Source organism: Meles meles, chromosome 8, assembly GCF_922984935.1.
Source record: "Meles meles chromosome 8, mMelMel3.1 paternal haplotype, whole genome shotgun sequence".
NCBI classification, from domain to species: Eukaryota; Metazoa; Chordata; class Mammalia; order Carnivora; family Mustelidae; genus Meles; species Meles meles.
In genome coordinates, this window is record NC_060073.1 from 42,726,576 (window position 1) to 42,753,808 (window position 27,233).

Consider the following 27,233-nt stretch of genomic DNA (forward strand, 5'->3'; position numbering starts at 1 on the left):
CTGGGTCGGGTGCATTGGGTCAGCTTGCCTCTGCGCCTTCCATGCTAACTGTGCTTAGCTGCCTTCTCTCGGGACACACTAAAGTCAGAAAAGCTGTTTCTGACAGACGTTCGTGTTTCGTTAGCTCTGTGCGAGTACGACAGGGGACGGTTTTTCGTATTATTAGACTTTCCAAATGCGAGAGGGAGGGAGGGGCCATTTGCTCACGTTAATTGTGTCAAAACGCTGCAGGGGATTGTGGTTAGTTAAGGAAAGTGTTAGTAGGACCTCCGGATCACCTCGGGCATGGAGATGATGCGGTCTGATGATGCCATCACTAAGCTAGGTAGTTCTGCCTGGAGAAGGGACAGGCAGAGCGGGGAAAGGGATCCAACTAACCTCCTTCCACTTCATCTCCTCCTGAAAGCTGACAACTATCTTAACATGCCTGCCTCCTTCCTTCCGAGCCGAGCATTCACCAGTGTCATCCAGCAACATGTCTGCGAATGGAAAACATCAACAGCCTTAGGCACGTGGGGACAGCAAAGCCGGCCTCCTGACACCCCCGCTGCTTGTTGGCACGGCAGCAGGACAAACCAGGTGTCGGGGTGCAGGGACGTGGGGTGGGGTAGGGGCAGGGGAGAGGGCAGAATGGAGAATGCAACCACAGAAACCAATGGTGGACCAACCAAAGAACCAGCAGGCTCACGATGTGCCTTGCCACATGGAAGTGCGAGGCAGAGGCTCAACCAAAATGAGAGCAACGTAGCATCATGGATAGGAAATCAAAGCGTCAGCCTCCATATGCTTACAAAGAACTCCTAGCTCGGGTAGGCTCATGATGGTGCTGGCTGGGAATCCATCCTGAAGGCAGGAATACCGCAGACCAAGCCATTGCCCCGGCTGCGACCAGCTACTATGGGGTTTTTATGCAGCATTCAGCTTGTCGGTCAGCCTCTTAAAATGGACCAAACGGAACTCAGCATGGCGGACAAGAGGATCCAAACTCATGGCTTGGAGAACTGGGGGCACTGGAGCAAAGCATGACAGCAGTCTAACGGCTGAGCTCATGGCGTAGCAGACGCACACCCAGACACACACACACCCCAAGTGCACGCACGCCTGTTGCCTCTCCATTTGATCTGTTCATCTGCTTATCTCGGGGCTCTTACTCGGAGACTGGAGCGCCAGCTGCAGGCTCTGACCTGCCCCCAGCCCCGGGATGCCACTCACCCAGGCTGGTTGACTCCGTGAGGTTCAAGCTGTGCTGGGAGAGGCCCATGGACTGCCTCGGGGAGGCCGAGAGGGACACCTGGGAGGGCGCCCGGCTGCAGCCGCTGCCTTGAGACTCAGACTTCAGCCGGTCGTTCTCAGCTTTCAGCTTCTCTATTTCACTCTGCAAAGAGCAAGGGAGAGGTTTGCTTACTAGGTGGATGGAACAGGAACAAGCATTTTCTGGAGCAGGACCTGGAAAGTCCCTTGCAGGGATCAGGTGGGAATCCCAGCCGAGGCCCAGCCAGTCACACCATCGGAGAGGTCCAGCCACACTGGCTGCTCTTGGGTACACACAAGACCTGTCTGGCGAGGCAAGGGCCACCCTTGTGGAGAGCTAGCCTTTGGAAAGACCTCAGAGATGCTTCCCAGAATCTGCTGAGTCTTATTACTTTTTTTTTTTTTTAAGATTTTATTTATTTATTTGACACAGAGAGAGAGAGATCACAAGTAGGCAGAGAGGCAGGGAGAGAGAGAGGAGGGAAGCAGGCTTCCTGCTGAGCAGAGAGCCCGATGCGGGGCTCGATCCCAGGACCCTGAGATCATGAAATGAGTGGAAGGCAGAGGCTTCAACCCACTGAGCCACCTAGGAGCCCCTGCTGTCTGAGTCTTAACTGAGAGTCTTACAATACAAGAGGTTTGTGAGACTCTGGGCTTGGCGGGCTTCTTTTCTGTAGGGTTGAGAGCCTTTAGGAGCTGCTCTGCATGGTGGGGCTCAGAGGGGTCAGAGGGTGCAGCAGTCCTGAACACAGCTGAGCCAGGAGCTCTCCATTCACAGAGCCTCTCACGGAACAAGTGTCCCACGGAACCTCCTTTGGGAAACGCTGGTTCTCCAGTGAAGCCCCATGTTGCAGAGCCCACAGGGCTCTTTCTTCTCTACACATGTGAAGGGAAAACCCACCACGTGCACAGCACCGGAGCTACATCCAGAGAAGGCGACACGAAGAATAGCCAGAAGACCCAAGCGCCTTCTACTCTATGGGGGAGGGGAGGAGGGGCTCTAAGAGCACATTTGGAGGAATCCAGATGAGGGCACTAACTCTTGCAGATGGAGGACCTGGAAAAGCTATGGAGAGAAGGAGGCTAATCCTTGAGGGAAGGGTCCAATCTGGCTGTGCACAAGGCTCTCCCCACAGAGGGAACACTGGGACTAGGATACAGAAATCCCTGGTGCAGGCAAAGGGAGCAGTCAGGGGCTCCCTCTGGCTGAGGAGTCTGGAAACTGGAATTGCGAGTGGGTGGGTGGCAGATTCCGGGTACAAAGGATCCTGTAGCAGTCTCTAAGGCTAGAGGAAGGAGACGGCTGCAAGCAAGGTGGGACGGCAGAGCCGCTGGAAGGCACACAAAACGGAGACGCAGGGTTCCGCCATTACTTTGAGGGTGCCTGGGTGGCTCAGTGGGTTAAAGCCTCTGCCTTCGGCTCAGGCCATGATCTCAGGGTCCTGGGATCGAGCCCTGCATCGGGCTCTCTGCTCAGTGGGGAGCCTGCTTCCCCCTCTCTCTCTGCCTGCCTCTCTGCCTACTTAGGATCTCTGTCTGTCAAATAAAAATAAATAAATAAAAGACTCAACTTTGAGCAATACCGGGAAAGGCATGAGAAGAGAAGGAGCCTTGCTACTTGGAAAAGAAAGAAAAAAAATAGGAGTGGAGAAACAGGTTCGAAAGGCAGAGGGCTGCCACCTTTGGTGGCCCTGGGGGTGTGGTGGAGAGCAGCTCCCCCCCCCCCACTCCTTCCCGGACAGCCTGGGGCTTGGGCTCCCGCTCACCTGCATCCTGTTCATGGCCTCCCGGAGCTGGTCGAGCTGGTGTGCGGAGCTGAGGGCTTCTAGGCGGATGTCCGTCAGCTTCATCTCCTTGTCTCTCAGCTCATTTCGGAGCTGCATGACCGTCTCGGCTTCACTATCGATGCACTCTGAAATGCTGGGGAAGGAGAGGTGTTACTGATGAGACCAGCTCTGGGTTCAGCTCCTTTGAGTCCTCCACTGACCACCGGTCCCTGTCCATCGGCAGGTTTGTTTGGCAGTCACCCCGTCTGACCAGCCGGCAGGGCTTCCCGGAGGCCCTAATTCCAAAGCCTGAAATTTACAGACTGACTTGCTTCTCTGTGCTCTTTCTTGGCAGAGCTCAGGCTATCAGGATGGCTTTGGTGTGCCTTTCAGCAAAATTCCAATAATCTGGGATAAACAGCAGCTGACAAAAGGGAGTAGTAACCCTCGGGGTTTGAAACCGACCCCCCATCTCAATGTGTACACAGCTGGGGCCCTATAATGACATCGCATGGCCCTTGAGATCTAAACTCACTCGGAGAAGGAGGGTCAACTGTGTGTTTTAAACATTAGACACTCTAAGGTCAGATAGCTGGGGGTAACTTTTATTTACCCAAAAGTGAAAATAACTGAAAGTCTCGTGGAAGGTGTTAATCTATTCTGGGTCGCATTCTAAAACTCAATCTTCGGGGCGCCTGGGTGGCTCTGTGGGTTAAGCCTCTGCCTTCGGCTCAGGTCATGATCTCAGGGTCCTGGGATCGAGCCCCGCATCGGGCTCTCTGCTCGGCAGGGAGCCTGCTTCCTCCTCTCTCTCTGCCTGCCTCTCTGCCTACTTGTGATCTGTCAAATAAATAAATAAAATCTTTAAAAAGGAAAAAAACAAAACTCAATCTTTTAAGTGTCTTAAGAGCAACATTTTTTCCTTCCCCCACCTGCCCACACTGCTTCATAAGCTCACGGCAAGGAAGAGAAACATCTCAGATCATCAGAGAGCAGACAGGAGGATATGACATAGAAGTCCCAGTTTTATGTGAAAACTGAACAATAGTGTGAGGTTGGATGTCCTTCCAGCTGCATGCCAGATCGGGGGACCCCGGGACCCCGTGGAGTCCCTCTGTCTTAAGAGGTGGTCCTCCTAGCCTTAGGTTTGCTGTTCAGATACCTGGTGAGCAGCACTAAATGGAAGATCATAAAAGTCATGATGAATGGCCATGCTAGAAAAGGGGACTCTCAAAAAAAAAAAAAAAAAGTCTGTTGATTTCAAAGCTCATTGGATCTGGGGTTAGGGGTGATCCAGAATAAGTAGCTTTGACATTTCTTGGACTGAAGATAGAAAAAAAAGGGGGGGGGGGGAAACCACGTTCATAAAGTTACAAAGCTGAAGTTGATTATCTCCGAAGGACATGGTGAGCATGTGGTCTCTGCAGAAGTAATTGTGGAGCCCACTCTCCAAGACCAAGTCCTGGATTTAAGGCCAAAAAAAGCCTGACCTGTAAAAGTGGTTGAGGGTGTGGAAATGTTCATTGCCAGAGGGAAACCATTTATAATTGTTAAGAGATGTAATGTATTTGGAGGCAGAAAGGACTAGAAGAAAAGTTTAACACCTGCATGGCCAAATCTTTTTGTTTTTACTTTCTCAACTTGCACTTGAAGGGTTTTCATTTGAGAGATGGCAAGAGAGGAAAACTACGATTTTTAAAAGTGGTTAGCAGCCAAGGAAGTTTCTCAGCTTCAAAATCTTCTAAAACCTCTAACAAACACCTGAAAATGTTATGATTATTCCCACTCCATGCCTATGAGAAACGAAGGTGAACAGATCTGGGATAAGAGGCTAGAAAATGACTTCAGATCCTCCTCTCCTACCCACCACTGCTGTGCTTTGACTAGATGATGGTTTGTAAGGTTTAACTGTATAGTCATGCCTTTCTCTGGTTTGCCAACGTTTGCAGTGAGAGCTCGCAAACCCTGGTTTCTTCTTGAGAGAGGAGTATGGTTTCCTGGTTTAAATGGAGTGTGAAGTCTGAAGAAAATTCCATCATGACACTCCAGTCTCTGCTAAAGTGTGCCCTGCACAGACCTTGGAGGCTCTAATTCACTGCAAGGAATAGTTGGCTTTGATTCACACTGTCAGTCTGGTGTGTCTGGCCCTCTGGGGCAGGCGTTTTGCCCCAGTCCCCTCCACATGGTCTGTGCCTTTCCCCAAGACAGCTTTTGCAGCAAGAGAGACAAGACTTCTTCAGCACCCACTTGGGATATAACACATGGACTCCTTCGCAAAACCTGGCCAATGACTTGGCAAAGAGAAGCAAACTAAGATCAAGTTTGTGTTGAGAATAAGTGCACTGAAAGTACTGTGCTCCCCCAAAGTAGCCCAGTTCTCAGAAACACACAACTGCAAGGTGACATGGGAGGGATGTCCTACTCACCACAGTCAGGATGTTCAAAATTAAAGTTCAAAACTTTCTAAATTTTCAAAATTTCAAAATTTTCTAGCAATCTCTCTACCCAACGTAGGGCTCTAACCCATAACCCCGAGATCAAGAGCCTGGCAGAATCCACCGCCTAAGCCAGCCAGGTGCCCTGAAAACTAAGTTCTTTTGCAACAGTCCCAGCTAAGTTTTAGTCTCTAACCCTAGTGCCCAGGTTCCTTCCACGGTAGCCTTCTGCTACGTCTCCAAAGATTTGGTTGCACTCAACAGGTTACTCCCTGCATGGCTGCTGGCTGCTCCAGCACCAGGGTTCTCTGCATCATTTCCGGTGCCTAATCACACTGACTGGTATGTAACAGGTGCTCAGCAAATGCTTACTGAATACACGAACAACTGTGCCAGGTAGCCGAAGAGTACCAGATTGCTCCATCCACTACTAACTCCATGGAGATGTATTACAATTACCCCTTTCAAACAGGGGGAGGGTGAGTCCTGGAGAGATTACCGTGCCCATGAAAAAAAAATCAGGGTAACAGAATCAGGATAAAATCTGGTGGGTCTACTTAAGTCTAGAGCCCATGCTCCCGAACTGTATCCAGCAGGCACTCAGTACATGCTCATCCACTTCATGGACCACTTACTGAAGCAACCTGATGTCGATTTTTTCCTACTCAGTCCCTACCATGTTACTCCCATATTTCCGCTGTCCCGGCCAGATGCAGGGCTGGTGGCATACCTAATTTTAAACGCCTCAAGTGTGGGAAACACTGCCTTCCCACACCACCATTCCTTTCGCCCACAGGGCAGGCACTTTTCTGGGCCCCCGACTCCTCTGCCTTGGGTTTCTTCTTTGAACTTCCTCTCACTTCTAGATTTGCACATTCTTACAAACCCTTCAAGGTTGGAAAGAAGCATTTGCCTTCTGCCCACCCGCTGGAAAACCAGACCAAAAACAAACATCTCCACTGTGCACGGATGCTGTGGAATGCTGGAGAAGGGCAGCAAAGCCCAGAGTCTGCCCCGCCCAGTCCCTACGGGGAGAGCGGTTTTGGAGGCAGCGTTCTCGCGATGGCTGCTGGGAAGGCTGCTGGGAAGGCTGCACGGCCAAGTGTGTCATCCACTCTCCAGCTACCGCCTCCCTCCCAGCAGTTTCTTTTCTCTGCTTCCAGTTTCCTCCCACCTCTCCCCATCTCGCTGGCTGCTCTCCTTGCACATCCCGAGGTCAGAGCACCCCGAGGTCAGTCTTTGGCCCTCTGGCTCCTCTCTATCTTTATCCAGCCCTGTGGAGAATCCTCCAGGTTCTCAGCTTTCAGGACCACCTATGAGCCCACGTCTCCCAGATCTAGACCTCCAGGCGTCCCAGGCTGGTTGGCATCTCTGCATGGGTGTCTCCTGAGCAGCTCGGACTTTACACAGTCAAGCCAGAGCTCCTGATAGCCACCCTGCCCTGCCCAAGCCTTCCACCCATTCTAGAAACAATGCTTCCACATACCTAGGTATGCAAGCTGCAAATCTAAGAATATTCAAGGATTCTTCTTCTCTTTCTTTCACACCTGACATCACCATATGCTGTCAGCTTTCTTCTAGAACACATCTTAAAATCCATCCAGGACTCACTACTACTATGATTCACCATGTTTCACCTAATATCTGAATGTCTGCAAATCCAAAAGTGCCTACCTCCCTGTGGCTTATACTGTATTTTGGAGGGTGGGAGCTGGGGACAAAGAATAAATAACTTGAGGAAATCTACATGTCAGGTGGTGACACGGGCCATGGTGAGAAACAGAACATGGCTAAGGGGGTGACGGGGAGTGCTGGCTGTGGGAGGGGGCTATTTTATGCAAGGGGTGCAGGCAAAGCATTAGTGAGAAGGAAACACTGAGCACCTGAAGAAAGAGAGTATCTAGGGGAGGAGTGGGACAGGCAGAGGACACAGAAAGGACAAAGGCCCAGGGGTGTGTGACTGGAGTGTTCCAAGGACAGGAAAGAGCCCGCAGTGGGGTGGACGAGGGGGAGAGCGCTATTAGCCTTTACGTGGCTGCCTTACTTCCACTCTTGCTCCCCCGAATTCCTTATCTGCAGGGAGGAGACCGATCCTTGTGAAACATGCATTCAGGTGATGTCACATTCCTGCTTGAAACTCTCCGGTGCACGGGGCACCTGGCTGGCTCAGTCAGTGGAGCATATGGCCCGTGATCCTGGGGTCATGAGTTTGACCCCACACTGTTTTAAGTTATATCCCACACTGGATATAAACTTAGGGGGGAAAAAATCCTCTCCATGGGCTGCCTGAGTAGCTCAGTCCGTCAAGTGTCTACCTCTTGATGTTGGCTCAGATCATGATCTCTCAGGGTCGTGAGATCGAGCCCGAGATCGGTCTCTGTGCTCAGCGGAGAGTCTGCCTGAGAGTCTCTCCCTCTGCACCCTCTACCCTGTGCAGCTGTCTCTCTAAAATAAATAAATCTTAAAACAAAAACAAAAACCCAAAACACCTCTCCAATGGCTGATAAACCATCACACATAGAAGCAGATGCAAATTTATTTTGACTTCAGTGCCTCCCATGTTCTGGCCCTACTTCCCTCCATGGCCTCCTTTCCTCCTTTCCTCCTTCCTATCATGCAGCAGCCACACTTGCCACACAGTGACCATCCCTTCTCCCCAACCACACCCAGCCTGTCTCCACCTTAGGCTCCCTGAGCTCTCTGGGGGGTCAGGAAGGCTGCAGGGAGCCTATTTCCTTCTGAAATCTCCTGGGTGCGGAGATTTCACTTCTTCCCTTATGGGTGGGATGGCCCTGCTCAGCGGACTGTGGGAAGAGGGGACATGGGTCTCTCCAGGCCTGGCCCATAAAACTCTCCTGCACTCTCTCCCCTCCTCCACTCCCCACCCGCTGGCTGGACACAGAGTTCTCAGCAGAGGACTCAGGTCCTGTGGGATGGCTCGTGCAGAAGATGGAAGGAGCCTTCTGTGGCAGGCCACCTGCTGAGTGACGATGCACACCTGTGCTAGGTTCAGAGTGAACCAGAGATCAACAGTCCCGTGTCAAGCCACTGAGCCCTGCGACCGCATATGTTACAGCAGCTAGTGTTATGGACCAGAACTTACCAGTGGTCCCTCTTATCATGCAGATCTCAGCTGGAATATCCCCTCCTTTCCTGGCCACCCCATCCACAGTTGCTGCCAGGTACTCTGTGTCCCAACACACCATTTTAATTCCCAGTGTGAACCTTTAGCTCATTGTTTTCTAGTTTATTCAGATTTCTTTCACGCCTGCCTCTCACCCGAGGATACAGGGTCTATCAGAATTGGAACTTCATCCGTCTGGTTCACTGCTGTACCCAGGGTCTGGCGTGGAGCGAGAGTAGAAGCCAGAAGTCGAGGCTCTGCCGTTCGCCTGTCTCTCACTTCCTGCCTTATGTGGTGTCCAGGCAGTTGTTGCACTGCAAAGACTCAGCCGGGCCTCTCATCCACACTACCTGCACCCATCCCGGAAGGCAGCCTTGGGACACAGGTGCGGCTGCTGTCTTCAGCAGGGTGCCTGCTGGCTAAGTGGACTTAGGGACAGCTCCCTACACCTGGCCTCCTGAGACGGAAGGAGCAGAGGAAGGAGGTCCTTCATGCATAGTATCTGACTGGGCCCTCACAAGTATCCAGGGAAATAGATGAAATTAACCTCATTTTCACCCACGATGAAACTGATATGTCCAGATACCCACTTTCTTATCCAACCTCAGCCACAGTGGCTCTCTTCTGGGCACGGTCTCATCTCACTAACTGTCCCTGCAAAGCACTTGGGCTGTAGTTCTTTCACTCCTGGCCTGGTATACTATGGCCTCCGAGGGAATTCCATCCTAAGGGGCAGGGGCGATCTTTCTCACCACTGCAGGGGGCTGGCTGTGCCACCCTCTGAGCTGATACCTGGGTCCCCATCTGTCCATCTCAAGCCATTCCTGATGTGCTCCTGCCTCTGGAGTCTGGGTTTTTCTTTTTAGATGGAGCAGAGGACTGTCTCCCTATACTACTGATGGAGCAATGATCAGTGGGTGCTCAGTGGAGACCATAGGAGGTTGGCTGGGCAAGAGAAGAGGACTCTTTCCATCTACATACCTTGTTGCCAAGGGAAATGGCACCTAAGCACATGTCATGTGAGCAAACACTTGTCTCATTTAACAGAAGCAGCTGCGTTCCCGAAAAGCTCTTTACAAACTGACTCATTTGAAATTTACTAGGGGAGTCCCTGGTGACCAATCATTTTACCAAATATAGAACCCTTTGGTAAAGAGAATTATATCATCGAGTCTTCTCCATTTGTTAAACTTCCAGTTGCTGAGGGCTGACCTCAGAGAAAGAGTCAACACCAAATTTTGATCAGAAAAGGATATCATAATCGCTTTAAGTCTTGCCACAAAAATGAGTAAAGGGGCGCCTGGGTGGTTCAATGGGTTGAGCCTCTGCCTTCCGCTCAGGTCATGATCTCAGGGTCCTGGGATCGAGCCCCGCATCGGGCTCTCTGCTCAGCAGGGAGCCTGCCTCCCCACCTCTCTCTCTGCCTGCCTCTCTGCCTACTTGTGATCTCCCTCTCTGTCAAATTTTAAAATGAGCTAAAAATTTTAGTGAAAACTAACACTCTAACACTATCTTCCCCTCTCAGCAAGACGGTTGTAGCCCTTTCCCATCCATTTACCTCATCTGATCCTTAGATCAGATAAGGAGCCAACAACCATTATCCCAGTTTGACAAATAAAAAAATGGAAACAGGGAGGTTTAAGCCCTTGCCCATGGCCTCCCAGTGATGCCATCAGAACAACAATGGAAGATTCCTCTCTCTCTTGACCTCTCCAGTCCTAAAGCATGGGAAGAACATGCCCAGTCCTATGAGAGCATGACGTACAAAACTCCAAGGAGAAGATGAATGCTAACAGGACACCTCTCCATTCCTATCTGGGACGGCTCCTGGGGGCCACAGACATCGTCTGACCCACATGCCTCCCCAAGGGACAGACTCACAGGGAGTTGGAGTGGGAGCCCCTCAGGAGTGGCGTGGAACCCGTGGACCCGTTGTGCGGTAACTTGGGTGAGGAAGGCAATGAGGAATCGGTCATCTCCTCGATGTCTGAATGAGAGGATGCGGACTTGGGGGACTTCTTCTTCCCAAAGGCTTGCTTGAAGGAGCTGCGTAACTGAACACACGAGACTGTCAGCCAGGTCGGGGCTGCAACCAACACTCAGGCCTTGGCCAAACAGAGACATGCAGACAAAAAGAGCAATTAATTCTCCCACGTTTCCCCCCCACCAATGACAAAGGTTCCCGACAGCTCTCTTGAATCAGTGCGATAAGGGAAGAAGAGTTATCTGGTGCTGACAGCTCAGAGGGCTGGACCTGTGGGTGACATTCCATGCCTACTCCTGCTTCGAGGCTAGATGCCAACAGCAAGACAGAGCCTGGCTCAGCGGATGGATGGCGGGAGGATGAGGTTACACAGCAACAAAGCAGGAATGCTCAGACATGGTGACGGATGCAGAGATTAGTCGTATCAATGGATGGGTTAGCTTGGTATCTGATATTAACGTCGGTCTTGCTTACCTCATTGACCTGCCAGGGAAAACGCAAGCAAAAAAACGGGGAAGGGGAAGGAAAAAAGACAATTTTTAACAGAGAAAGCCAGTGACAGGGAAAGCCTTGGACTTTTCAGACACAACATGGCCAATAGTAAACACCACACACAGAGAAGGTTTCTGGTAGGAACACGAATCTTCCCGAGCATTACAGGCATCTTCCTTCATTACGAAAGGAAAGGAATAGCGCTTCTGGGAGTCCCTACAATCCAAGTTCTTCCAGCTTCTTTGGCGGAAATGACTGTCCCTGACCTTCCTGTGATTCTCGCACTTCTGTCTCTTAAGACCTTAACTTTTTTTTGGCATGTCTGTGTCTTCTTTTCTCAGCAAGAATAGCTTCCCTGCTGCACTAGTCCCAACATAGCTGTAGCGCCTCCTAAGATCTACTTAGGAGTTCCTGCTGTCCTTGTGTACACATAAGATGACAGAATAAGCAGGGAATTCGCCATCTCAATTGCTACTCAAAAAAAGTAGGTATTTCTAAGAAATTTATTAACTATATTGGGAAAAAGGGACTGGCATATCACAAATTCCCCAAATTATGAGATGGAGCTGAAAACTCTAATGAGAACATAAAGAATTAAAGTGCAGGGTCTTCTCCGAAAGCCACGATAAGCACGTATTTTTCTAGACCAAAAAAGTTAAGTTTTGTTTTGAAAAAAGGTCTTTTGAAAAGTTATTTCCATTTTACTAAAACCTTTTTTCCTCAAAACATCCTGGTGGTTTTCTTTGCCATTAAGAAATTCTGAAACAAGCCATTCTGAAATAGTTAATGGGATTTTTTACCCATCAGTATTACATTCATAAGGAATGGCACGTCCAAGTGCAGCTGATCGAGATCCCAGTTCCTATTTTTCATCAAATTTCCAGTTACAGAAATAGAAGGATCCGGCGCACAAACCATCAACCTGAACACTTGCCCCTGCCTCTGGGAAAGGGCCATGTGCAGGAGGAAATGACAAAGATTAGACAGAATTCACCTCTGAGATCATCTGAGAATGCCCATTCTCTATCTTCCCTTCTACCAATAACCAAAAACTGTCTTAATGCAAGTAAATAAGTTTAAGTTCTTGACCTGGAGAAAGTGGATAAACACGGTTTTTCATAGAAAATAATTCTCTCTCATCACTTTGATAATCAAGTCGGACCATATTTTACCAATAGTATATTAGAAACAGCAACATACGTTAATGCTATTTAAGGCATAGCAGATAAGTTGACTAAAAGCCATTAGTAACAAAGAAAAAAATTTCATCAGAATGATGAGAGGGTCACACTAAACTGGTCTTACAGTCTTCCAGCTCAAGTCATCAGCAACCGGAATTCCTCAAACTGCGACTGCTCTATGGCCAGACCTCGCCACCCATCCAAGATAACACAAAATGAGGGAGAAGTGTATGGGATGGATGAGGACACTGAGGCTACTATGGAAACACGATGCTGTCAGCAGTGATGGATGGGGCCCTGTGAGCACTAGCCCGCTTCAGATCAACCTGAGCTACCCCTGCACTGAAGACAGGGAGCAGCAAACGCCAACCAGAGCTCCACAGCCTCGACACAACTAAAAATGGGTCCGTATGACGGCACCTGGCTGGCTCGGTCAGTGCAGCATGTGACTCTTGATCTCGGGGTCGTGAGTTCGAGTCCCATGCTGGGCATAGAATCTACTTAAAAAAAAAAAAAATTGGGTGTGTGTGTGTAATATTCCCAGGAGAATGGGAAAAAACTGCTTAAGACACCACTGTACAGAAATTCGAGTGGCTCGCTGGGATTAAGGAAACATAGAGAAACAATGCATTGGAGACTGGGTCTATTAAACTTGCCATTTTGAAGTACAATACCCCAGTTTAAAACCTTTCACTAACCCCTAATATCTACATTATGAAAAACTTTCACTTTAGAGGGCATGGTTAAAAACGGTTCAGAGAAAATGGGTTTCATGCCATCATAGGTAACTGTGTAAAGAAACAGACAAGGGTTCTGGATAATGATGGGATAATTAGCAATACACAATCCAAAAAAAATAATAATAATAACTAAGAAGAAACCACCGAAGAGTAACTTTGTTCTAGTACCTGGAACTTTGCACCTAATGTTACGAGGAGGAGGGAATGACACGTATATGAAATGAAAGATGAGTATGTCACATAAAATCTCATGAAACAGAAAACTCCGAGATGGTGGTACTTTCGTGAGTCTTGGTGCTTGGCTGAGCACAACACTGAATTTGGTAGAAACATACCCACAAGCTTCTTTGGATCCACTCCCAAAGATCTATGCTCTGGAGTAAAGAGCTAGCCTGGGGGCTCTTTCTGGGGGTGGGGAGTGGGGTCACTGGTCTGTTAGTACCCACGAGGGTCTCTGGCTGCACACTCACCCAATTTTTTCTCTTCTTTTTCTTGGAATCACTCTCTACGTTGCTGCCCACGCTGGAGTGGCTGGTGGCGCTGTTGATGCTGGACACACTGTCCGACGAGTGCTGTCTGCGGATACGGAGGTCTGCTGACTGCGAGGTGCCATTTCCTGCGGAGCCAAGGCAGGAGGTCAGCAGCTGCCGCCTTCAGCCCATCCCTCTGTCCCAGGGAAAATGACTCTTACACCTAAATCCACACACCCGGGCACCGCTGGGTATTTCCCGTTAGACAGGACCTTCTGCTCTCAGCTGCTGGTTTTAAGATCCTTGAGCAGGTCCACGCTGAGCCCTCTTCAGTCAATTATCTAAGGGCCCGATCTAGCCACTCCACCAAAAAGAAGTCGGGGGAGGCTTCGAGAGAGAATTCCCTGCCCCTGCCACCAGCTTTCTTAAGCTTGAGACTGGCACCCGATGACGTTTCTGAACCGTGGCAGTCCCCTGTGTTGTCGGGGTGCCCCCCACCACCCCACTCTGCCCTGTCTGCTCCTGCCTCACTAGCCTTCTCTTGACCCCTCAGGAAGGCCGAGCCCGTCTCATCTCAGGGTCTTAACATGTTCCCTCTTCCTGGAACGCACTCTTTGCTCACTCGGGCTGCCAGTCCCTCCCATTTCAATTGTCATCACGTTTCAGAGACCTGGTATCTGAAATCACGGAGATGCCAAATAGAGGTTGTGGCCAGTTTTCCACACAAGCACAGAACTAAACCTGAGCTACACTAAACTACGAGCACTGGCTGCGAAGTCAGAGAGACCTGGGATCTAGTCCCACTTCGTGTATCTTACTAGTGTGACCTCTGGACGGGCCTCTTACCCCTGCAACCCAGTGTTCTCATCAATCCAATGTGGAGAGGACCAGCACTGCCCTTGTAAGGTTGTCGTGGGAGGAGAATGAGACAGTGAATAAATTACAACACTGAGCAGAGTGCTTAGAACACAGTGCGTGTCCCCTAAATGCTGGCGGTCACTGTGACTTCTACCATCACCGACCACATCACTGCGGCGGGAGGGAACTCGTCCTCACAGCCCCATCTGGCCCCCAGGTAAGATACACAAGCACAGAGCAACTGACTCAGAAACACTTCCCTGGATGAACACGCGATGCTCATTTCAGGCCGGCCCACGTCCACATGTAAATATAAGGGCACCGGTGAAATTAAGCAAAACCCTTTTGACAATTCCCCAGTAGAAACAGATTTTCTTCCATTTTCGAGATACATCAGGAGGAGACTGAGCCAGAAGAGCTATCTTCCTAGAGGCCTGGAGTCTCGGACCGCAAGTGTCCTCCTCCCGGGACCTGTCTGACCAACAGGGACACGCACCCTGGGGCAGGGAGGCTGAGGCACACATCGTCAGGGGAAGGTTCCTAAGGGCGGGCAGGTCGTTGGTCTGGAGGCTGCCCCCCCTTCCTTTACCTTTGCAGTTGAGCTCCGGCGTGTTAATGACCCCATTAATGGCAGCCTGGGCAGCTGCGTTCTGTTTCTTGAGCAGCTCGATGGTTTTCCTTAACTCATTCAGTTCTGAATCCTGAGGAACAGCAGGAAATACTGGTCATCCTACAGTCACTCTGTACAGAGTTCACATGAACAACAACTCCGTTTCAGCACAGAGCAGAGGGAACGAAGGAGTTCCACAGAACCTCTGTCCCCTCCCGTAGGATGGGTCTATTTGCAACGGGCATAGAAACACACAAAAGCAGCAGAAATGGGGTATGTGGGTGGCTCCATCGGTTAGGCATCTGCTTTCAGATCAGGTCATGATCTCAGGGTCCTGGGATTAAGCCCCATGTGGGGCTCCCTGCTCAGCAGGGAATCTGCTCTCTCTGTCCCTCTGCCATGCTTGTGTTCTCTCTCCCTTTCCCTCTCAAGTAAGTAAAATATTTTTTAAAAGCCGCAGAGGGGTGCCTGGGTGGCTCAGTGTGTTAAGGCCTCTGCCTTTGGCTCAGGTCATGATCCCGCTGTCCTGGGATCGAGCCCTGCATCCGGCTCTCTGCTTAGCAGGGAGCGTGCTTCCTTCCCTCTCTCTCTGTCTGCCTCTCTGCCTACTTGTTATCTCTATCTGTCAAATAAATAAATAAAATCTTTAAAAAAAAATCTTTAAAGAAGAAAAAATAAAAATAAAAAAGTAAAATAAAATTTAAAAAAGCAGCAGAAACAGGCCTGTGAGATGTAGAGGGCTGCGGCCACTCCATACCCTGCCATCTGGACCAAATGTGCACTCAACAGAGTACAGCTCTTTATGATTCGATTCCAAGAGTTCAAGGACACTAAAGCCCATGCTCTTCTCTGAAACAAGAGAGCGTCAGTTTGGAGCTGTGCTGTCAGTTCTAAGCAGGGGGGAGGCCATTACCTTTTGCTCAGCCGTCATGGTCAGACTCTGGAGCCTGATGGTCATGTTCCCAAGACTCTGTTCAAAGGCAGCCACCAGATGGGCCTGGAGGAGGAAAGACACAGCCTCAGTTAGACTATCTCGCAAGGCAAGAGGGCCCAGGACGTGCTGGGTCTTCAGGGCTGAAATCCTCACCGGGGCCCCGTGTTAGCTCCCGTCTAACTCTTCAGCCCCTGGAGCTCCACGTCCCACCTCTTTGAGATCCAGTCACTCCAGCTCATCGCATCCTTAAAGACCCTGTTTTTCTTCCCACCTTAGGTCCTTTGTACCTGCTTTCCCGTCTGCCTGCAGTTCTCTTCCCCCACTGCCTCCCTGTCTGGTTTTTATACATCCTTCTCAAGAGATCTCAGCTCGTGTCTTCATGACACCCCCAGGTGGGCTGGTTCCCTCATGGTTACTCTTGAAAGCAGGTGGACTGTTGGTCTATGTGCATGTCGGCGTCACAGTTAGGGATGCATGCACTCCAGCAACTGCTGCCTCCTGTCTTCCTCCTCTGCTCCCCTGAACTTTGCTTTCCAAGTGCCAAGCTCACAGGAGAGGCTCACACTGGGCACATTTGCAGAATGGATGAACACAGTGGTTGGGCTATTTTGTTTATTCTAATCCCGGTTAATAAAAAGCCACTAAAAGGCCCATCTGCTCCCTCCGTGAAGAAACCTTCCCCTGTTTCTCCAAGGAGTTACGGTTTTCCCCCAAGGACCCACCATACTTTTTTTTTTTTTGAAAGCGAGCAAGTGAGGGAGAGAGTACACGCTGGAGTAGGGGCAGAGGGAAAGGGAGAAGCAGGCTCCCGGCTGAGCAGGGAGCCTGATGCAGGGCTCGATCCCAGGACTCTGGGATCATGACCTGAGCTGAAGGCAGATACTTAACAACTAAGCCACCCAGGTGCCCCACCTCTATAATTTTATATACCTGTTAGAACACGACATTAGACACGCCACTATTTCATATGGTACTAAGACACCCTGAGAAATGCTGCCAATTCTAATTAAAATATGCATCCCACTTGCAGAGATGTTAAAAATATAGGGGAAAAACACGTATATTAGAGTTGAGAAATGGGATGCTTTTCTGTCTGCCCCTTTCTCTTCAACCCTCTTTAAGGACAAGACGCAACCTCGTGTCCTAACACGAAGCCTCCTCCTTCTTCCAGAACAGCCCATGATATATTGGTTGGTTGACTGAGGGTCTTGATAATATGGTTAAAACCAAGAATAAGGAATGGACAAGAGAGCTAATCCTATTGGCAGCAGTTTCTCCATCTATAAAATGGGTACAGTATCTACTCTCCTCCCAAGGTTGTTGTGAGCATTAAGTGAAACAATACAGGTGAACACAGGTCCATAAACATGGGAATGAACAGACACCGTGGGGAAAGGGAAGGAAGAGGTTTGGGATGGACGAGTGACAGGATGAGAGGACAGACGAAAAGACAGGATGAGAACCCAGGTGGGGACAGATAGGGAAAGGGTTCTAGGAGAGGAGTGAGCAGACACAGGAGAAAAAGAAGAGCTAGCAGAGGGACTATGACTCCTGGGAGGAGGGAGAAGTAAGATCTGATCACGGGGTCTGTAATATTCTAGAGGAAGAGAGGATTGATGTACTCAGCGAAGAATCAAAGTGAGGGAACAACCAGGGGACAGGTGGAACATTGTCCTGGGTCACGAGGACGGTCAGTGGAGATTTCAATTCAAAGAGCAGAGATCAGAGAAGTGAGTCAGAGGCCTCCGTCACTAGACTTCATCTAACTGAAACAGCTGAGGATAAGACATCTCTAGCATGAACTAGAGATGGTCTAGCATGTTGGGTCTTTTTTCCAACAGCTGTAGGAGTTAGCAGGGAGTGGGACCTCTTGTAATAGAAACGTTAAGTGGACCGCCCAGTTTCTTTCTGATCGCATGCTCTCTCCCTATTAAAAACTGAGAAAATGCTGTTGCATTTTAAAATCAAGAGATATGCCTTTGTTTAGTTTGCCCAGGAGAATATGGCAGAACCAAAGCCAATCAATTCAAGACAGTTTACATAGTGGATGAAGGAAACAGGGCCAGGGCCAGGATGTTGAAATGAATTACTGCTAACCTTGCATTTCAAAGGAACGCCAAGGTCAAATTTAAATGACCGAATTTCCATTTATTTCAATTCTTTGATTGCCACCCAGGATTCTGTTTGTGGGCACTCATACTTTCTATTCCCTCAAAAACAAAAACCTGACCCCAAGAAGACTGCTATTGAGAAGTGTTTCTGCAAACTCAAGAAGCCGCCATGTTTGCTCTGAAGAACCAGAGGTTTGCATTTTGCTGTCTAGAGAAAGGACTAACTTTGGGTCACCAACAACTGTGAAAACACGGGCTGAGAGGCCATTTGGAGCCTGGTTCAGAGCCACACAGCAGACTTCTTACCAAGTGCCATTCTCACATTCCCAGAAAAACAAACACGAATGGTATAAAAACACCCAGAGAAGGTGGCTTTGAGTAGTTTGTCCTAGAAAAACAAACACAGCTTGGCCTGTGAGAAAGATGGCAGACAATAAAACACGTTAGCGCGGCCGGTGGTGTGTGTTAAGACTAAATATTTACTTTCAAACAATACTGGACTCAGTGGCTTTGGTGAGGAGCAAAACACACTTTTGGAATAATAATAATGCAAGGGATCTCCCTCAGACTCTTCTGGAGCAGAGGGTAGAGTTCCAAGTGGCCCAATGTAAGATCCTTTGGGCAGCACAAGGTCATTGGAGGAAGGAACCCAAGTTTTTTGATAAGTAAACTAATGAAACTAGGTTTTGAGTGAAAGGGCACCAATGGACGCCAGTAATTCTCAACTAGGGGAGTAGCTCCAAATCACTTGGGATGGGGGTCGCTGTCAAACCTCACGTTTGGATTATATCCAGATTGGCTCACTGGGTCTGGGGTTGGTGTGGATTCAAATGGTACCCAGATGAAGGCTATTCATAGAAGAGTACCTCCGGGATTTTTTTTTTTTTTTTTAATAAGACCCAGGGGCGTCTGGGTGGCTCAGTCATTAAGCATCTGTCTTTGGCTCAGGTCATGATCCCAGGGTCCTGGGATGGAGTCCCGCATCAGGCTCCCTGCTCTGTGGGAAGCCTGCTTCTCCCTCTCCCACTCCTCCTGCTTGTGTTCCCTCTCTCGCTGGGTCTCTCTGTGTCAAATAAATAAATAAAATCTTAAAAAAAAAATAAGACCTAGTAAGCTTCAAAATTCAGATCTCCCAACAATTTCTGATGTTCTGCTACCAACGATGGAAGTAGCAGAGAGAAGAAAGATGGACAACGAAACACGTAGTGGCCTGACATGGGAGGGTGAGAAAAAATGCAAAGACTCCCAGAAATGTGAGAGAACTCAGGAGCATGAATAGTGAGAGAAGTTACAAGTTATTGAGCCTGTCATTAAGGTCAAGTACTCCACGAGGCACTTTGTGCACAGACTTTAAAGAGAAATGGTTTCCTTCCGTTGACTCAGGCTTCAGCAGGAACGACCTGGGCAAGAACCCCAGGTAAATGATTCATTGGAACATTGATTGACTCACCTTCCTGGTCCAGAGAAGACAGCCTTTTGAAGTTGCCCTTCATTCTAACAGCATACTATGGGGTCATGCAGGCTGCTTTGGGACAGATGTTTGTGATCTCAGACCGGGCCGTGTGCTCCAGGCAGGATGCCTTGCCTCAGGGGCATCTCTGCACCTTCCAAAACCTCAGGCTCCAGCCTCTGAAGGGCAACCCTCACCGGCCCACAGCTCTACAGTGGGGCTACTTTGCAGACCTGAAGTCTCCGCTTTCACTCTGACCCCTTAATCTTATAACCACACCACGGTCAGGAAGCTTCATGAAGAGCAAACCAAACCACCTCACTGCTCTGCTTAAAAAACACCAATGGGGTGGGGAGGTGGTGGGGACCTCAGTGGGTTAAGCCTCTGCCTTCAGTTCAGGTCATGATCTCAGGGTCCCGGGATCGAGCCCCACATCGGGCTCTCTGCTCAGCAGGGAGCCTGCTTCCCCCTCTCTCTCTGCCTGCCTCTCTGCCTACTTGTGATCTCTCTCTGTCAAATAAATAAATAACATCTTAAAACAACAACAACAACAACACACACACACACACACACACACACCAATGAAGCTCTACTTCCTTTAGCCCGAACTGTCCGCCTAAGGGCTGAGAGCCTCTATGATATGCAACGGACCTGCCCCCAGATTTTCTTCGATGCCTCACCTCACCTCCCCTCCCCTCTTCCTTCTCCCCTTGCCTCTTCCCCATATCCAAGCCATAGATTCTAATTATACACTGAGCTACTTACAGCTTCTAAATGCGCAAAGATCTTCACCCTGGGCTTCTGCACAAATACATTTTGCACACTAGTGAGAATGCTGCCTTCCCACGCATCATCCCCTACACAGCATCCCCCAGATGTCACCTCCTCCAGGAAGCCTTTCCTGACCTCCCTCCTCCCCCACCACGAGACTGAGCTAGGTGATCTTCCTTACACATTCCCACAACCTTCTCCCTTTATCTCTCTCTCTGAACAGTTATCATGTCATAGCTAAACAGTTCTGTCTCTCTGCGGCACCAGAGAAAGCACACGAAGAGGACAGTGACTGTGCCTGCTTTGCTGTTGAACCCATGGTGCCCGAGGCACAGTTGGCACTTAAACAGTTGTTGAATTCAATGCTAGCTGGCAGCATTTCCCGAACACGTAATTGTGGGTTTTATAATTATAGAACAGTCAGCTATTTATTTGGAGCCTTAGATTTCTTTTATTTTTTCCCTGCCTGAAGATGAAAAGTTTCAGAAAGAGGAAGAAAAGGGAAATGAACATTTCTAAGCCCTTAACATATTCCAGTACTGACCACATGACAGCCCAGAGAGCTGACGCTTACCATCCACCATTGCACAGATGAGCCAATGCAGGCTCAGAGGCTCAAAGATGCTGCCTGGAGTCCAGAGCTGCGAAGAGCCGGAGTGGACGCTCACAAGGCTAAAGCCACGCCCCTCTCACGGTACTGCTCCCACGGTACTGGGGGCAGGCGGCCCTGACGTCCTGTCAGAAGGGAGCAGGGGCTGCCCCCCGCCCGTGGCTACCACCCTGTATCTGTACTCACATTTGCGGTCAGCTGCGTGGTCAAAGCTGAAACCTTCTCCTGCGAGGCATCCAGCTCCCGCCGTAGTTTGCGAATCTAAAGGTTGGCAAAGGACAGAGTTACTTGCTTTCAGAGCCCGTCCCAGGTTAGGCGGGGCAAAGTAGTGGATAATAGCAAAGGAGGGAATGCAACCAGCAAACTGTTCCTTACCTCCGACTGGCACTTTTCTTCGGGCTGTAAGGAAATCATACGGGAAATTAGACCAGTTGAGGAACAAAGAATGTGGCAATGCAGTCTGTGGGGAACACCCGATTTGGATGCTTACAGCAGTCCCCAAGAGTTAGGAGTTTCTTTCCTGGTGTATTTTTCTGGATAAACTGGTTCAGTTAATTTGACCAATGAGAAAGGCCAAACAGGAAGAGCATATTATTATAAAAAATTAGGAAGGATGAGAACAACACTGCAATTATTTTGGCTGTGAGGAGCCCCCCTGCTCTCGTGAGGAGATGATACGGTCAGGTGCTCTGGAGAAGGTGTGACAAGAAGGGATGAACCAGGGGCAGATGCCCTAATTTAGCGAATAAATGCACAGGTTCAAAAACATCCCATGCCACACTGGGGACAACGTATACTAAAGAATTACCAGTCATTCATCTGAATTTATAATGTGACTGGGAGCTCCGAGCAGGAGGACTGCTCATGGGTTAACCGCCGGTTTTACCCCTCCCTCTCTTCTGTCTGAGGCGCTGCCCCCGGAGCAGCAGGAAGGCAGGAAGACCTCCCAACTGAAGGAGGCTGGGAGCCCCCAGCAGCCAGCCAACTGACTCCCCAGGTTGTGTGGATCTTCCCACTGCCCCACGTCACGGCCCTCAGTTACCTGTGACACTCGGAGGTACGGGTGCAGCCCGTGGGCCCTCTTACTGGGAGAGTCTCCCACCCTGGGGCTGTGTCTGTGGTGACACTGCCACCTGCCAGCCAGGGACGACAAGGCTACCCCTCTCCTTCCACAGGGGGAACCAACAACAAGGGAACCTTTCTTTCATTCTCTTGCAGTTCACCCCGGGGCCCATAAAAAAAGACACCCCCACATTCTGGGCAATATTGGAAGGATTCCTACCTTCCGTCCACCCCTCCATTCACGCTTCCCTGGGGGTGGGGCAGTGACTTGGGAGCCAGACAGGCAAGCGAAGATCGGTAAAGACTCTGTTTTATCCTTGGGTCCTAGACGTGTGTCCAATCCAATCAATCCTATCAGCTACTAGTCATAAACCCGTTAATTTAAAAAATTAGCATCTGACCCTGGTGTCTACTTCTCCATTTGCTCAGAATACAGAGTGGTGTGATTCATTACCCCCCCGCCCCCCCAGACCCTACACCCACCAGCGGTGGCAGGTGGGAGGTGACTCCTGCCTGCTCTCCCTTCACCCCCTTGCTCCCCACCCCACTGCACAGACTCCTGATGCTGCCCAGGGGGGCCCTCCCTCCAGCTGGCTTCTAACAACAGCAACAGGTTTTTAGGAATACTGGGGCCAAACCACTTAACACTTACAACAGCCCTACAGAGTAGGTCTGTATCCTTTCTGAGGCACAGAGAGGTCAGACCTTGCCTATTGTCACACAGTTGGACAATCTCATCTAAGAAATGTTTTTGGGAGAATGCTGGGAAAGTTCCGGGGCTCACTCTTCCCTTTCTGGGAATATTCATCTATCCCTCTTTGCCCATCTAGGTATTCATCTATTCACATCCACTATCACCACCTATCAAAATTTATGGATTTCCTACTACGTGTCAGGCACTATGTTAAGAAGCCGGGGTACAGGGGTGACCATGACCGCCGAGTCCCTCACCTCCTATAGTAGGTGGCATTTATTGAATGCTTACCACATGCCAGACACTCTTCTAAGCCCTTTCCTTTCATTATTCATTTAATCCTCGTAACAACCTCCTGAGCAGGTACTAATACTATTCACTCACATTTTGCAAATGAGGAAACTGAGGCACAGAGAGGTTGAATAATTTGCCCATGGTCCCAGCTGTTAAGATGCAGAGCTGGGATTGGACCCATGGTAGTCTGGCTCTAGAGTCTATGATCTTAACAAGGACATTCTCCTTCTTTTACTACAGCTACATTCTCACAGAGGCCTTCCCGAAATCAGGCCCCTGAACTTCTGAGTCTGATCCAAAGGGGAAAGTTAATGGTGAGAACGTCACAGCAATCTAACACTTGGGAGGCTAGCGGAGGTCTGTAAGCAGGCTGAACCATCCAGGTAGGACGAGCCCTACTTCTAAACACTTCTAAACATGGGCCTAACACTCCTTCTCCATACCTCTGCCACCATCTGTCATTCTGCCCACCTGTCTCTCTAGGTTTGTGCCCTTGTTCTCGACAGCAGCCTGGAAAATCCTGTATTTTGTATCTTATCCCCAGCTGCTGTTCTTCCGTGCCTCTGGGAACTCTAAGTGAGGCCAGGAGCCTCCCTCCATTCAGCAGATCCCCTGAGACCCCAACTGCTGCCCTCTACCATTTGAGAAAGCCAGTCCAAGGCCAGATGTGGCCCCTTAGAGTTTCTCAACTCCAAGGGTTGGCACTGACTTCTCCAGGTAGTTGTTCAGCAACATGTTGCCTTTTCTTTCCTTTGTAATTAAAATTTCAGGCAATTTTTAGCCAGAATGAGCATTCTTGAATATCCAGAAATTACATAGATATCAGAGGAAAAACCCATTATCAATCATCCAATAAGAACCTTTAAGACACTCAGCCATTAAACAGACTCTTTGGTCTGGGCTTGTGGCAGCTTAGGAAACCCAACCATCTCGTTTTAGACAAGAAATGACCGGTTCACCTTAACATTTACAAAGGTGCCTGAATTTTAGAATTCTATCATTGCCAAGTGGCTAATAAGACAGAAGGGACCCCACGTCTATGCTGGGTGGTAACTACGTAGCCAGATACAGTTTGGAATCTGCAGACTACTCTAGCGTGAAAACGTTTAAATGTTAGGCTATGTCTTATAAAAGTCTGCAGAAGTAACCTATATGCTCAGAGAAGGCAGAGGTAAAAGGAGACCCTTCGACTCAGCAAATGTCAGAAGTTGTGGGCAGCCCTGAGATGCCACAGCCCCCCAACAGCAAGGACAAAACTGAGAGACACCTGGAATAATGAGGTCATTTGTACAAAGTCAAACAGTGAGGAAAAACCAAAGATCGGTTAGGGCACCTGGGTGGCTCAGTGGGTTAAAGCCTCTGCCTTCAGCTCAGGTCATGATCTCAGGGTCCTGGGATCCAGACCCTCATCGAGTTCTCTGCTCAGCAGGGAGCCTGCTTCCCCCTCTCTCTCTGCCTGCCTCTCTGCCTACTTGTGATCTCTGTCTGCCAAATAAATAAATAAAATCTTAAAAAAAAAAAAACAAAAAAAAAATGAAGATCGGGCCCTGGGTCTCTTGCTATCTGGTTAAACATGAAATTGAATACTATTCCTAGGTCTTTGGTAATGTATGAATTTACGTCAATCCAGAAAGAATCATTTGAAAATTCCTGTCCACACTCCCGGAATAGGAGCTACAGAAAGGCTCCTGAGGACAAGACCTTGCAATGATTTGCATGAAGGCACCGTGGCCAGGAAATGCCAGGGATGGCTTCTGCATCTGAATCTCACAGCGGGAGCAGCTCATGCTTTTTCCCTCCAAGGCTGGCTGCTGTAGGCCAGCCCCTGTTTTTCACTCTTCCAAGAACAATTGGCCCTCTCCGTGTTGACAGGAAACTCTGGGAGCTCCACTGGGAAAACAAGGGGCTCGGGCACAGTGATGTCTGCCGTAGCGGCTCTGTACCAACCCTGTGACTGTAGAGTCCCATAACCCAAGGTGTTCTTGGGTGCCTCTGGCCTCAGGAGCCTTCAGCACCAGGCTCCTCTCTCCACCTACATCCCATCCTGGGGGCTTAGCCTAGAGCCTGGCACAGACTGAGGGCCAGTAAATCTGTTCAAGAAGTAAATCTAGGTTTGAAAGTACCATCTTGGCACCCACATCACCAATTTTCCCTCTTGAAGAAAGGACTTTACGTATGGGCTAGTTGACAGAAGGTCATCTCTACATTTTCTTAGTAGACAAAGGCTTTAGTGATCTCTAAGAAATGAAAAAGCGAGGGTTCTATGATGACCCTTCAGACTAGATGACTGGCTGAAGAAGGAGGTGTTCTGGAGGAGGAGGGGCAAGGTGGGTAGGAGCAGAAGAGATCATTTCAAGGTCCTTCAAGTCAGACCATGTCAGCAATCCCTGAAGTCTGTTTGCTCACTACAGGCCTATGAAAGAAGAGTCAGGCCCTAGTCTCTCTCGCTGGATTCTGGGATGGCCTTTAGCTTCTAAGGGGCCATATACAGTTTGTCCTTCTACATACACATAGCCCAGGAACCCAGAACTACCAAAAAGTGAATTACTAAAACACCTGTCCTCCGTGGAATGAAGAGCTAAAGAATCTCCAATTCTCAATTAATGAAATGAATTTTTTTCCTATAGGAATTCCCAATAAGGTTTCTAAGCTAAGCAGTTACGCACATAGCTATAAAAAAGCGAGCACCCCTGAACAAATCCAGAACTGTATTTGATTCCATGTGGATTTGCTCAGCAGAGCACTCACTGAAGCTGGCCAAGACTGATGACAGCCAGCGCCTGCTCTGGGCTGTGTGCACCATCCTCAGTGCTCCACATGCGTTTTCGTATTTCATTCAAGCCTATTTTTTGAACATCTACTATGTGCTTGGCTTTGTTCCAGACGCTAGGAATAAAAACAGAAAAAGTCCTTGTCATCAAGGAATATACGTTGTAGCTCAATGTCATCTTCCCAACAGTAAATCCACAAGCTCCACAAGCTAAGGGCTGCTATTCTCTCTGCTTGACAGATAAAGAAACTGAGGCAGACAGAAGTTGTTCAAGGCCTTTCTTTCCTAAGGCTACCAGCAGGCAGCCAAGGCTTCTCACACGTTCTAACTAGTTCCCACTCAAAGCACAATGCCACTCTAACAAAGGAGTCAGTTCCTGATTTACTGGTTGAGACGTTGCAATTCGTACCTGTTTGTGAATTTCAAATCTTACTCCCTGACTATCAGGCCCCTTAACAATGGAGATACTTTTTCTAGGAGAAACAATTTTATTTTATATTTTATTCTTGACACACGTGATAAAGGAGCCCCAGTTCTCATGGTCATAGCCACATAGCATTGATTTATACTCACTGTAGAATAAATTGATGACGTGCTGGAAACCAAGGACAATGAGGATCCGTGAACTATTAAAAAAAGAAAAGAAAAAAAAAAAAGGTAAATTGCACAGCTGGTAACTATGGAGCCAAACAGGGAGAGAGGAGGAGAAGCTCAGCACTATGGGACATTACCAGGTAACTTCATCTCACCTTGACCCAACTTTTCCTGGTTTGGCAATGGGTCAGAGTCAAACAAGGAAAAATGTGTGAAAGGGGTCTCTTTTCCTTTCCCCCTTCTCCCCCCCCCCCCACAACCTCTCCATAACTTTTTCCCCCATGAAAATAATACATGATTACTAAGTAAAAATGTTCAAGTACGGAGAAGTGTTAAGAAACCATATTCACTGCCACTCATAATTCTATTACCCACAGGCAACCTGTAACCTGTTCTATCCCAGCCCGTGTTACTCTTTTCTTTCTCTCTCATTCTAGGACTTTCCTCTCGTGTATTCCTCTAGGGATGAGACTGTGCTGCGTACATGTTGTCTACCCTGCTAGCTTCTGTCACTTGCGTATACACAAAGATGAGCCCATTACCATGAACACAGGAGGCCGGCTGGTGGCCACAGTCAACTCATTCTAGATGACCGTGTGGTAGAACACTTGTTCAGAAAACATTATCTACTGAAGGAGAGATTCTCCTTTTGATTTCTACCATGTGTACAAAATGACAATCAAGTCGTGTCCTCTTTTCTGTCTCTGACTGGTTCTCTTGACTCAGAACCATCTTCATACCTGCTTCGTACCCCTTTCTGCCCCCCCCCAGTGGAGTTATTTTATTATTTCTCTGTAATTTTAAATCATGGTATTTTCTAGGACTAAGTATTCTAACGCACTTCTCTTTCTGGGAACCAGATGCTTTAACGACATTTTCTTAGCAATCTCTCGACAACTTTTTGAAAAACAAAAATATGCCCGTGAAGACATCAGAGATGTTGAATTGGGTACAGCTTTCCTGACCACAAGTCGAATGCTCTACCCCCACACTAGCTATCCTCTGTGGTCTGAGAGTGGGAGGCTTGGGAAT

The 27,233-nt window shown here is 49.0% G+C and overlaps 1 protein-coding gene across 6 annotated transcripts in view; it reads right to left on the bottom strand.

Annotated features, from left to right (window-relative positions):
* NAV2 (neuron navigator 2) overlaps nt 1-27,233 on the bottom strand; it is a 399,056-nt gene that overhangs the window by 25,679 nt on the left and 346,144 nt on the right. For 3 of the 6 annotated variants that reach the window (XM_046014624.1, XM_046014623.1, XM_046014621.1), the window contains 11 exons: nt 26,181-26,233; nt 21,163-21,186; nt 20,974-21,048; nt 15,825-15,908; nt 14,891-15,002; nt 13,444-13,589; nt 11,035-11,043; nt 10,458-10,630; nt 3,018-3,171; nt 1,213-1,375; nt 379-479 (listed from right to left, as the gene is read on the bottom strand). In XM_046014624.1, the coding sequence (XP_045870580.1) occupies nt 379-479; nt 1,213-1,375; nt 3,018-3,171; nt 10,458-10,630; nt 11,035-11,043; nt 13,444-13,589; nt 14,891-15,002; nt 15,825-15,908; nt 20,974-21,048; nt 21,163-21,186; nt 26,181-26,233 (1,094 nt within the window). The remainder of the gene's footprint in view (nt 1-378; nt 480-1,212; nt 1,376-3,017; nt 3,172-10,457; nt 10,631-11,034; nt 11,044-13,443; nt 13,590-14,890; nt 15,003-15,824; nt 15,909-20,973; nt 21,049-21,162; nt 21,187-26,180; nt 26,234-27,233) is intronic. The other 3 variants (XM_046014626.1, XM_046014625.1, XM_046014622.1) reach the window with 1 other exon arrangement.